The sequence below is a fragment of the Podarcis cretensis genome, assembly GCF_951804945.1.
Source record: "Podarcis cretensis genome assembly, chromosome: 16".
Taxonomy (NCBI): domain Eukaryota; kingdom Metazoa; phylum Chordata; class Lepidosauria; order Squamata; family Lacertidae; genus Podarcis; species Podarcis cretensis.
Window position 1 is genome coordinate 18,600,264 of NC_137186.1, and position 11,787 is coordinate 18,612,050.

The 11,787-nt window shown below is 44.9% G+C and overlaps 1 protein-coding gene across 2 annotated transcripts; it reads right to left on the bottom strand.

The window, feature by feature from the left end:
• Nucleotides 1–290: 290 nt before the first annotated feature.
• Nucleotides 291–11,485, bottom strand: HAPLN2 (hyaluronan and proteoglycan link protein 2). 2 transcript variants are annotated; one of them, XM_079957044.1, is made up of 6 exons: nucleotides 10,115–11,485; nucleotides 8,947–9,060; nucleotides 7,429–7,782; nucleotides 6,562–6,678; nucleotides 5,186–5,371; nucleotides 291–2,901 (listed from the first exon to the last, which is right to left on the bottom strand). In XM_079957044.1, exons 2-6 carry the CDS (start codon nucleotides 9,032–9,034, stop codon nucleotides 2,609–2,611), a joined length of 1,038 nt encoding a protein of 345 aa, XP_079813170.1. In that variant the 5' UTR covers nucleotides 9,035–9,060; nucleotides 10,115–11,485; the 3' UTR covers nucleotides 291–2,608. The 2 variants fall into 2 exon arrangements, with proteins under 2 accessions (XP_079813170.1, XP_079813169.1); XM_079957043.1 differs by having other exon boundaries at nucleotides 10,130–11,483.
• Between the last annotated feature and the right edge of the window lie 302 nt (nucleotides 11,486–11,787).

Sequence of the window (11,787 nt, forward strand, 5' to 3'; positions counted from 1 at the left end):
AAAAAGTCCCAGATGTTGCAACCTTTCTTCATAGAAGTTGCCCTTTTCTGAACCTTCTGAAGAAGGTTGGGCATCTGTCATGGAGAATGAGAGATGGAAGAAGGAACTGAAAATCTCCTGGTGGTGCAGACTACAATTGCATTCAGCAAGCTGGTTCTTTCCACCACGCTGGCAGGCAGGGGGGCGGGGTGGGGAATAGCTAACTTTCTATAAACTTTTCTGGTGTGCAATGGGATTCAATGGCTCTCTTTCCCTGAAGAAAGATTCTGTTAATCATAGCCACAACGCTCTTCATTCCTTCCTCAGCATGTTTATTTAGAAGTAAATCCCAAGTTTGAGGGTACAAAGCACTCTGCACATGCACAATGAAACTGAATATTTTATGTATTTACATTTACTTATTAAAATGCCCCTTTGCATCCATGTGCAAGAAAGCACATATCACTAAGTGTGATTAGTCACAGAATGGAACACTCTGGACCAATCTTCATCAACCTAGTGTCCTCCAGATGTTGTTGGACTACAACTTCCATCCAGTCAGCACATTGTAATCCAGTTTGGAGGGTACCAGATTGGCAAATGTTATTCTAAGCCATCTTCTAGAACTAATATGACAGTTAAGAGCCTCCTTACATTGGGTTATTTTGAGATTGACCTAGATCATACTCTTCCTCCAACAGCCAGATACCTTTGAGAAGCATAAAAGCAGAATGCAAAAACAACATCCCTCTGTTGCTTCTGTCTTAGCACCTGCTATTCAGAAGTGTATAATGCCTCTGAATATGGAAGGCCAATTGGCTACTGTAGCTAACAAGCAGGACCTGCAACAGAAACTTGCATGGTGTGTTCCTGTTCCAGGTTCCAACCAGCCAGCTTTTTTTAGGGTACTCCATTCCATTTCCCAGCATCCCAACCCGATTTTCCATTCCTCCTATATACACACAACAGGCAGTCAACATGCCATGCCTATTGAGCATGCTCAGTCTCCACTTGGCTGTTGCGGGAGGGGATTCCTTCCTCCTTTAGGTTTCACCCTATACAATTTGCCTAAGCAAGACTTTTTTTAAAAAAAATGAATGGATGTTTGTCAAACTTTTTCATCTTTGGTGTTGAACACTAAAAAAGTGGTCTCTGGGTGGGGAGATGTGGCTGAGGTTTCATGCTGATTGGAAAATGTGGGCATCCAGCATTTGCCAAAGACTCACACTTCTTATACACACATATTTCCTCCGCTCTTTCCAGGCATGGTCCACTCTTAAAAGCACTGTGTCTGAGCACCATTTTTTCTCTGGAGCTTTCCCTGCAAAATCCTGAATCAGAGCAAATGGCAATCCGCAGACACCCTAAATTGCTGTTTGCTCCAATTGAGCACTAAAGAGCAGTTTTTGCATGGAAAGCTCTAGAGAGGGAAAAAGAGCCCTCAGACACAGAGCTTTAAAGCATGGACCTGTGCCTGGAAAGAGCAAGGCAAAAGGTAAGTGTGGTGAAGGCGGGAAAACAGCCACAAAGACAGAAGTCCAAGACTTGTTGCCAGACAAACTGCCCTCTGCTCCTTCTAGCTTTCCCTGCATCCATGTCTAGAATGGTGCATTGTTTCCTGTGCTCCTGATGGAATTTTATGCAGCAGACCTCTTCTCTTTACAGAAGTCGAAATTTGCCTCCTGCTTTTTGGAATGGATCACCTGGCTCCTGATTCCTTCCCTGTAACTCCTGGCTGCCCCACCGTTTTCCAGATTTCACACTCGATCCACATCTTGTTTCTGTTCCCAGATCTCAAATAAAATCCTGTGTTCACAAACAATTTCCATCAGCCCCAGCTGCTTAGACTCCCAATTCCAATCAGCCCCAGACTCCTCTAGGAAGTGTCCTTGATCTCTGATAATTTAAAGAACTACAATATCACTTTAACCAGTCATGACTTCCTCCAAATAATTCTAGATGGGCCCAAGTGTCAGTAGATGACTGAGGTGGGCATGATACCTTTCTTCAAAACTGGAGGTTGTATGAAGTCAGGAAGAATAAAAATCAAGATTCCAGGTTTAGATATTTTTAAAAAGAATACTTAATAAGGTAGTGAAGCAATGGTTGGGTTTGCAAGCAAATGTCCATATTAACAGGACATTTGTTGTAAAGTTAGTGCCTGTTTAGGAGGTATTCACTTTATTACTAAAAGCAGTCAAGTATTGCATTAATTGGGGCAAGATAATGGGATCTCGCACACTGAGAACAAACTAGTTCTGAGTGTGCATGTAAACAGGCACAGAGAGAGAGACATAGACCCCAAGTGTCAGTAGTGGGTGGGACATCTCTCTCCAAACCTAGGAAAAATGTAGAGGTTGTACAAATTCAAGAAGAAAAAGTCAGAACAAGGCTCCAAAAATACCTACACTTGAATACACAAAGGCAGTTTGTGTGATTCCAAAGCCTGTGACCTATGAACTCCATCCTTAGAGTAAGATAGGGATCATGGAAAAGTCATGGTGAGGAAAAGCCCCTGTGCGATGTCATACTAACACCTTCCAAGAGATCTTTTGCAAAAGGGTTGTATATGTGTCATTTTGTGTGGTCTTCTTTGGGCCTAGCTGGCATCTAAACTTCTCTGTCTCTCTCATCCTCTGTACTTCACTGAGAAGCAGTAGACTCCATATTTCTTCCGTAACTTGCTGGGAAATCCAAAGCTGTGGACGCTGGGATTTGTGAGTCCCCCGCAGTGGGCACGGGGAATGTTGATTGGAAAGCGCACACTGCCGTCATCAAGCCAGCCTCCGTCACAGCGGTCCAGCTGGGAGAATTTCCACGCAGCGTACAGCTGCCCGACTTTGGCGATGGCAGCCCTGTCGTTGCGGCAGGCTTGAGTGGCTTCCTTGAAATTCATGTGGCCCCGGATGAAATAGACCCGGCCTGGGTAGAGGAGCAGAGGGGGAAGAAGCAGAAGCAGGAAATGATGTTGAGGGAGTTAGAGTCAATGCACAACGGATTTAGCTACGACCCGGCTGGACTACTGTAATATGCTCAATATGGGGCTGCCCTTGAAAAGTGTTCAAAAGCTTCAGCTAGTCCAAAATGCTGCAGCCAAACTGCTGACTGGAGCCACAGGGAATAGGTTACTCCCTTGTTAAAACAATTTCACTGGCTACCAGTCTATTTCTGGGCACAAAGTGCTGGTTATGACTTATAAAGCCCTAAATGGCTTGAAACCCAAGCCACCTTAAAGTTAATATCTTCCTATACAAATCTGCCTTGGTGCCAAGATCCTTGGGTGAGCACCTTCTATCTGTCCCATAAACATGATTTGTGATGACCTGAGAGAGAGCCTTTTCTGTGGCTGCTCCCAAGAGAGGCTAGACTGGTTCCCTCTTTGTATCACCTTCTGCCGGCACGCTGAGGCCTTCCTGTTCAGACAGGCCTTTGGAAACTAAGGGAAAGACAAAGCTGATCACTGGCCGCCATCAGAGCAAACTGCGTTTTAATTGCTGGTTTGAAATGTGCCTTGAATCCCGGTCTGAGAAAGGCCAATAGAAATGCATTCAATAAATAATATAGGAGAATTGCACAATTTGTGGAAACTGCCAGGGTATGAAAAGACTAGCAAATGGCAGGGAGCAGGGCAGAAAGACTACAAGCCCCAGTACTCATTAGTTCCTTCCTGCTCAGCATTAAAATCTGAGGAACTGGAATAATATTTTAACAGGTATCCTACACATTGTTGCACACACCCCAATCTTCAGGCAGTGAGAGACTCCAGGGACGTCTGTGTATTCCCATAGTTTGGTTTCCTTGGAATGAAGGTCGATGGAGATTATGGTATCTTTAGGATATATGGTTTTATTTACACATAGATACAACATATATACTCCCTAGTGTAATGGTTATAAGGGGTTGCTTGTGCGTAAGTTACCGCCACTCCTGGCTAGGTAGCCTGGTTAAACCTGTTCTGGCTGGACAGCCCTTCACTTCGTGGCTGTTCAGTCGCTAGCAGAATCCGTCAGTGGGCGTTTCTTGAACTTCTTCCAGCAAAGAAGTTCTTTGACGCCAAGTCTACGCCTACTTTCCCTGCGCGGAAGTCTTCTGCGCAGGGTGGGTGTGGGTAGCGGAGGACCCGTGCTCTCCCCGCTGGTCTCCAGCGAAGAGTCTTGGAGCCCCCTCGCCGATTATCCCATCTGCCCTCCTCTATCCCTGGTGTTACGCTGATTTCCTTCCCCAGCCGATGAGCTCCCTCTCTCCCTGCTGGGCCCCTCTCCAGCATCGCTTGAGAGCCTTGCCTCCACCTCTGGCTCCGATGTCAGTTCCCTGACACCTAGGATGGAGGGGCGCACAGCAATAACGCTCCAACAGATCTTGCTTCCCCATTAGTTTTCCAGGTATATCTCGCAGCCACAGCTTTGGAATCCAGCACAAGAGCAAGACAAGCCTCCTAGGATGATGTAGCCTCCACCCAGGGTGTGTGTGTGGGGGGGAAGGACCACCCATTTGTCTATATGGCAACCTCCTTGGGAATGCAAATGATGGTACTTAACTAGCCAGCCAAGGTCACTACTTTAACAAAAATTGGTTCAGCAGGTTCCTCTCATAGATTCTGACCCCACATACACAGGATCACAGGTTTGGAAGGGACCCACAAGAATCAACAGATAATTTCTAAAGAATGAAGGTGGTGGAATAGAAGCCGCTTTGGTAGGGGGAGGAAATATTTCATCAAAATTGTTTTGGCATAGTGCTACTCTAGACAAGTCACTCATTATTTCAAAATTAAAAAGACTAGAAAAATAAAGCATAAAAATATATGGCCTTTTCATGCCATAAAATTGATCTTTTTCGTTTATAACTTACGAGATTGTTTATATGGGATAGGAATGGGGGTGAGGGAGAGCTTAAGGGTATGTTACAAGTCTGTGTCAAGCCCAAACAAATTATGCTTGGGCGCTTGGTTTGGGAAAGGTTATGAAACCTAGAGCCCTAGCCTCACAACACTCTTACGAGGCAGAATGCCACTTTTTACTGAAAGGTGAAAGGACCGAGGAGAGAACAAGCTGCTTGTCCAGAGATGCACACAGAGTCCAGGAAACAACTGCTGATAACCATTAATCTGAGCTACATAAACAAGTTTATTCCTAACAGTAGGGACTAGAAATTTGCTTCGTATATGAATCATGCCAAGCCTCTGGCTTCGTCTGCACCCACATACCTTTCACAGCCGAACTGAAACAGAAGGCATCAAACCGATCTTTCAGCTTGTCCCTGGCGCCATAACTTCGAACCCCTGGGAGAAGAAGACGTCCCCCACAGGGCTCGCGGGAGTTAATGATGGGGTAATGGACCGTTCCTTCCATGACCCATCCTGCGTTGCACCAGTCCAGCCCTTCTGTCCAAGCTAAATGAAGAGGAAGCAACAAATGCAATACAACAAGTTAACTGAGCACCAATTGCTTCCTCTGGTCCACTGCCTACACCTTGAAGCAACATCCATCAACCAGTCAGGGGATGCTTGTTCTCACCATCTCTATGTATGCCAGAACAAGCTTCATCGGGTTGTTTCTAGAAGCGCAAGGTGGAGGATAACAAAAACAAGCAATCAGTCAAGAAATAAAGGAGGGCATTTCAGGGTTTCCCTTTTCCTTTCGGAAGGAGAAAGAGTCATGAGTTTTTCTTATTCATTCCAAAAAAAAAAAAAAAGACACAGTTTGGCTGAAACACAAACAAAGACTTTGTCTATTTTTAGATGGTTTCGGGGCAGTCACACACAATCCCACTTTCAGTACTGCTGCCTTGTTTCCCATCAGTGCAAGTCTTGTAGCTTCCTCCTGTATTTTTTATGCCACAAACATTTTTGGTGTTTGGTTTTTATTCCTGTCCTGCTTTTGTTGCACTATCCTGCATGATGGAAATAATGTAAAACTGGGGAAACATTGGGGAAGAACTAATAAACCAAAATGATGTGTGGATGGTCCAGTATAAATCAACCATGAATGCGCCTATAGTATCAATGACATGTCACAAAAATGCACCCACAACCCCCCCTGCCAATTTGGAGGGCCCTTGGAACTTTCAGAGGAGCTATTTGTTTATTTGTAAAAATAGTTATATAAAAATATATTTAATATTTTTTTTAAAAAAATTAAAGTGGTTTACAACAATTGTACATAAAACCACACAATAAAAAGCACATAAAAAATAAAATCAGAAATGAACTTAACAACTGTGGAAAATTTTATTATTAACTGCCTGCATAAACTGGACGGAATAGAAAAGTTTTCATTCGTGTGTTTAAAAGCTAAGACAGAAGGTGCCTGCTGAATTTCAATTGGTAGATTGTTCCACAAGACTGGGGCCTCTTCGGCAACCACAGCATCATAGATGTTTGTTTATTAAAACATTTATATACCACCCCTCATTTTTAAAAATCTCATATCCAAAATAACAAAACATGAAAAAGCCTCACTGAAGAACAGCAATGACACAGCAGCAAATAAACCTCACAACCCAACCCAACCAAAACAAAGCAAAGCAGTAAAAACCATCCCTAGCAGATGAGTAATAAAACACCAGCAAAAATTGGGTTACCTTTATAAAGCTGCCCGTAGCTTGCCAGGCGAGAGTCCTGCTCTTGACAAGCTTTTTTGGCCTCAAAATAGTTGAATTTGTAGCGCCCTTGGCTGGTCTGGTAGGGGAAGACAATTCCTGGAGAGAAGGAGTAAGAGAATTTTGGGGAGGAGGTGAGTAGGGGGTGATGAGCTTTGAGTTACCTTTTTTAAAATAAGTATTTCATTATTAAATTTATTTGAAAGTACAAACTGAAAATAAAAGGCAGAGGGTGAGTGTTAACATAACAGGCTTAGGATTGCTCAGTAACTATACATAGTGGTAATCTTAACATTGGCCCCACTTACATTGTAGATTTAAAGCATTGAGAGGCAGTGAGCTTCATTGCCAGCTAGTGGGGATTTGAATGCTGATCTCTCCCAAGTCCTAGTCTGACACTCTAACCACTACACAACACTGGCTTATACTTGCACACTGGTTCCAACCTGTCTTGCAAGGCCTCCATAGATCTATATTTTGCAAATTGCCCTGTGATCTTTGGAAGAGCAGTATATAAATTTAATTTAATTGAAGAAGAAGAAGAAGAGTTCGGATTTGATATCCTGCTTTATCACTGCTCGAAGGAGTCTCAGAGCAGCTAACATTCTCCTTTCCCTTCCTCCCCCACAACAAACACTCTGTGAGGTGAGTGGGGCTGAGAGACTTCAGAGAAGTGTGACTGGCCCAAGGTCACCCAGCAGCTGCATGTGGAGGAGCGGACACATGAACCTGGTTCCCCAGATTACGAGTCTACTGCTCTTAACCACTACACAACATTGGCTCTCAAGAAGAAGAAGAAGAAGAAGACTTCTCATGCCCTCAGGAAAATGGCCGCACCAGGCCCCTTACCATCTAACTGCAGGACCAGAGATATGCTCTCATCCTCCAGGCCGTTGATCAGCTGGCAGCGGTAGCGCCCCTCATCATCCAGCGCCACGTCAGAGATGGTCAGTGAGGCATCGTAGCGGTGGCTGCGCCTCAGGCTGGCCCGGCTGCCCAGCGGGCCGTAGGTTTTGTGGTGCACCCCGTTGGTAATCAGGATGACAACCTCCATATATTCGGCCGGCTCCACTTTGCTCCACCTGACCTTGTAGTTTTGGGGTAGCGTCCTCAGGATGCAGGGCAGGGTGACGGTGGCTCCTCTCTGAGTGTGCACTAGCTTGGTCATTGGCTGCAGCAGGTATTGGAGGGGTGCTGGTGTTGCTGTGGGTGAGAGGGAAGGAAGGAAGGAAGGTCACTTCAGTACGGACACAGCCGCACCATACCTTTAAAGCACTATGGCGCCACTTAAACAGGCATGGCTTCCCTCAAAGAATCCTGGGAGCTGTTGTTTCTTAAAGGTCCTGAGTGCTGTTAGGGGACCCCTATTACCTCCACAGAGCTACAATTCCCAGAGTTCCCTGTGAAGTGAGGTAGAAATTCTGCAAACCCCGTTTTCAGGAAAGCCAGGGCGTCCTGACCACAAAGCAAGAAAGAAGCAGTTGTGAGCAGGAACCTAAGGGCTGAATGGTACAGTGGAAAATAACTCCAGAAAAGGTGCATACAGCAAACAAACAAACCAACCCTTGGGTTGTGTTTTAAGAGACTCAGGTTGGAGGTGGAGGACTAGCAGAAGGTGGTCGGTCGGCTAGAGGATGAAACAGCTTAGATGATGTATTTTTCCTAAACACAGTGTGCCATAATGGAAATGCATTACTGAATAAAGTCTGATAAACAGGGAATTTGGGGTGAGCCTCTGTATTGAACCCACAAAAGGAATTTTCTCCTTCAGAAGAGGGAGTTGTATTTCTGTGATAGGAATAGTGGTCACTCAGCACCCTTCACAAACCTCAGCTCCCTGAATTATTTGGCCCTGATTTATTTATTTATTTATTTAAAATATTGCCAGGACAGTGTTTTAGTGCTAAGTAAACTGTTGGTAAAAGTGAGGTGTGTCATAGAATGGTGACCATTGCAAGGGTTAAAACTGAATGTGTGCTGAGCCGTGATATATGGCTTTGGGTGTGGGGCAGATGAAGGGCTGAGAGGGCTGTTGGAGGCCCCAACAATCAGTTGACCATCCACATGGATAAAAACAGGCAACCTGACCTCATTGTGAGATGGGCATTTATTCAAAATCCACTTAAAATGATTTAGCATGATTAACAAATTCCAAAAAGTCGATGAACGTGACCCGTGATACCAGCTTCTCAAAGTCTGATAGCCATTCATGCCTCCAGTGCCCTCTGCCACCCCCTTCCTTCTCAGCACCCCCTAGTTAATCCCCCCAGGAGGCATTACCCACCAACTTTGGGAACCACTGTGCTCAGAGATCTAGTGGTTATGTGCAAAATCAGGCAGAGTCATCTCTGTGTGTGTCTTACACACCTGGATTTCCAGTTGGCTTTTGGTAAATAGCGGGGATTTCCGGAAGAGAGGAGAGACATAAGGAAGCCAAGATCAGGATCTGGTGCATACTTCAAAGGCAGAGGAGGGTCTTACCTGAAAAATGAGTGACAATTGAGAAGGATCCCCCCAGCCCTCTCACATGCACATACTGACAAATACACATCCACTATGAGCAACATAACTGCCTGCTGGATCTGGCCCGTGGACCATCTAGCTCAGCATCCTGTTCTCACAGTGGCCAACCAAATACTTGCAGGAAACCAGCAAGCAGGAGCCAAGCACAAGAGCACTCCCCACCCCACCCCACTATGGCTTCTAGCAACTGGTATTCAGAAGCATTACTGCCTTTGATTGAATAGGCAGAGCTTAGCCAACATGGCTAGCAGCCATGGACAGCCTTCCCCTCCATGAATTTGTCTAATACTCTTTTAAAGCCATTCAAGTTTGCAGAAATCGCTCCCTCATGTGGGAGGGAGTTCCACAGTTTAACTATGCACTGCAAGAGCAAGTACTTTCTTTTATCTCTCCTGAATCTTCCAACATTAGGCTTCATTGGATAGTCTCCGTTGGGTTCTAATATTATGGGGGTGGGGTGGGAAACTTGCCTCTCTCCACTTTCCCCATGCCAAGCATCATTTTATAAATTTCTATCATGTTGCCTCTGACTCACCTTTTTTTCTAAACTAAGAAGTCCCAGACACTTTCCACATAGGGGAGTTGTTCCTGGGTGTTCCTTTTCTAGCATCCAGTTTCTAACAAGGACAGCCAGAGAACCCCAAGGAAATTCATGAGCTTGAAAATTCTAGACCAACCTTCCTCAACTTCCTCTTCCAGTTGCTTTAGACTACAGCTCCCATCAGCCCCAGCCAGCACAGCTGTTTTCGCAGCAGCCAACCAGATGCCCCAGCAGAAAGCTCACAAACAGGACCTGAGAGCAACAATACTCTCCCCACTGGTGGTTTCCACCAGCTGGTATTCAGAGGCATATTGTCGCTGATAGTGGAGGCAAAACATAGCCATTGATAGCCTTATCCTCCATGAATTCATCTCATCCCTTTTTTTAAAGCTGTCCAAATCAATGACCATCATCATCACAACCATTCATACACCACAAGTAGAGAACAGAGAGAATCAGAGAAGGTCCCACCATCCGTTACCATACCTCTCTAGAAAGACAGGTAAATCGTCCAGCCACTTTGACGAGATTGCAATGGAAGCTGTCAGGAGACACCGAACCTGTAGCTTCTCATGAGAGTACAAAACCAATCCAGGGACACATCTCCATGGAGCGATGAACTGTTGTCCCTCTTAATCCAGCCTCATGGTCAACATCCCCCATCCCCACCGCACAGATCATAGAGAAGAATGGAAGTCCATCTCTGCCAATGTCACTAAGACAAGTTCTCCGGATGAGAAGCATTCCATCTCCCAGTAGGAACACAGGTGACCATGTCAATGCCAGTTGGACCTCACGAAGACATCCTTCCTTATGGTGGCGGTGGAGAGGTTGGCCAAGGAAGATGATAGTGATGCCCCACTTAGGATGACGATGTCTGATTTTCCCTCATCCTTCTTCTGAATCCTTTCCTGCTGCCTCTCTTTCTCTCCTCTGGATGTGAAGTCCCATCAACAGTTTGCACATTTTTCTGTTTTGTTTACCCCGCCCCAAGAATACATTAAAACGAAAGAAAGAAAGCAGAAACAGATTCTCATTGTTCTGCTTGGCAAACAGAACAACCCTCCTCAAACAAGCTTGCCTTTATTCCGGGGGAATTCAGACAAAATGTCAACACAGCCCTCATGCCGGCTTCTGGCACCTTCCATGGTCCCACTCCTCATGCAGAAGATCTTAGTAAACAAGCCAATGTGCCTTTTTTTGGGGGGGGGGGAGGCTGAAGCTCCAGAGAGTTTCCCACAATGCACCACATCCTAAAGCTGTGTCCAAATTCCAAATTATTATTCTAGCCACTGAAGAGGCCAATTCTCACAGAATGCTTCAGACTAGCTATGTTAGTCATTCTGGTGGGAATCCAAGTGGTCATCCTGGAATAGATGCTCTAAGCCTTGGGAGCTTATGATTCCCAATTGCTTTGAGGTTTTTGAATATTAGTCAGCGGTTCTTCATTTTTGAATGCCGGCCATACAGGCCGCCTACAAATGGCAACATTCAGCCACAGCCCATCCAGAGGCAGCCGATAGGGCTAAATTTGTGGGGTGGAGGTGGAAAATGTGACTTGCCCTTTCTCTGTATGTGGGACCCAGTTGCTAGGTAAGGAGCCCTGACTTCATTCCTAGAAGGAAACAGCTCAAGATTGATATATGTTTTGATCTCCTGATCAAAACATTATTGTTGTCAAAGCATTTGGTTATTCCTGATTTTATCTTTTTGGCGTTTTAAAGAGGGTTTTTTTAGTGATCATTTTATTGTTTTATTCTCTTTGTAAACTGCTTTGAGGTTGTTGTTTTTAACAATCAAGTGGTGTGTAAATTTTACTAAACAAATAAATAAGCTTTTGCTGCCAACGTTCTGTGATGGATTAGATGGTGTAAACCTGACATATCTGCATAATTTTGACGCAATTTCTGTGACTGATTCCCGTCACAAAAAACTGTGGGTGGGATGGAGAGAAAGAGAGACCTAATTCTGTCAGCAGGGACTGTCTTGTTATTTTTCTCATGAAAGCTGCATTGGGAGCCTTTTTAAAACTGAAAAGAGGGGTTAAAATGCTCTAAGTAAATAGATGACGACGACGACGACGACGACGACAACAACAACAACAACAACAACAACAACAACAACAACAACAACAACAATAATTT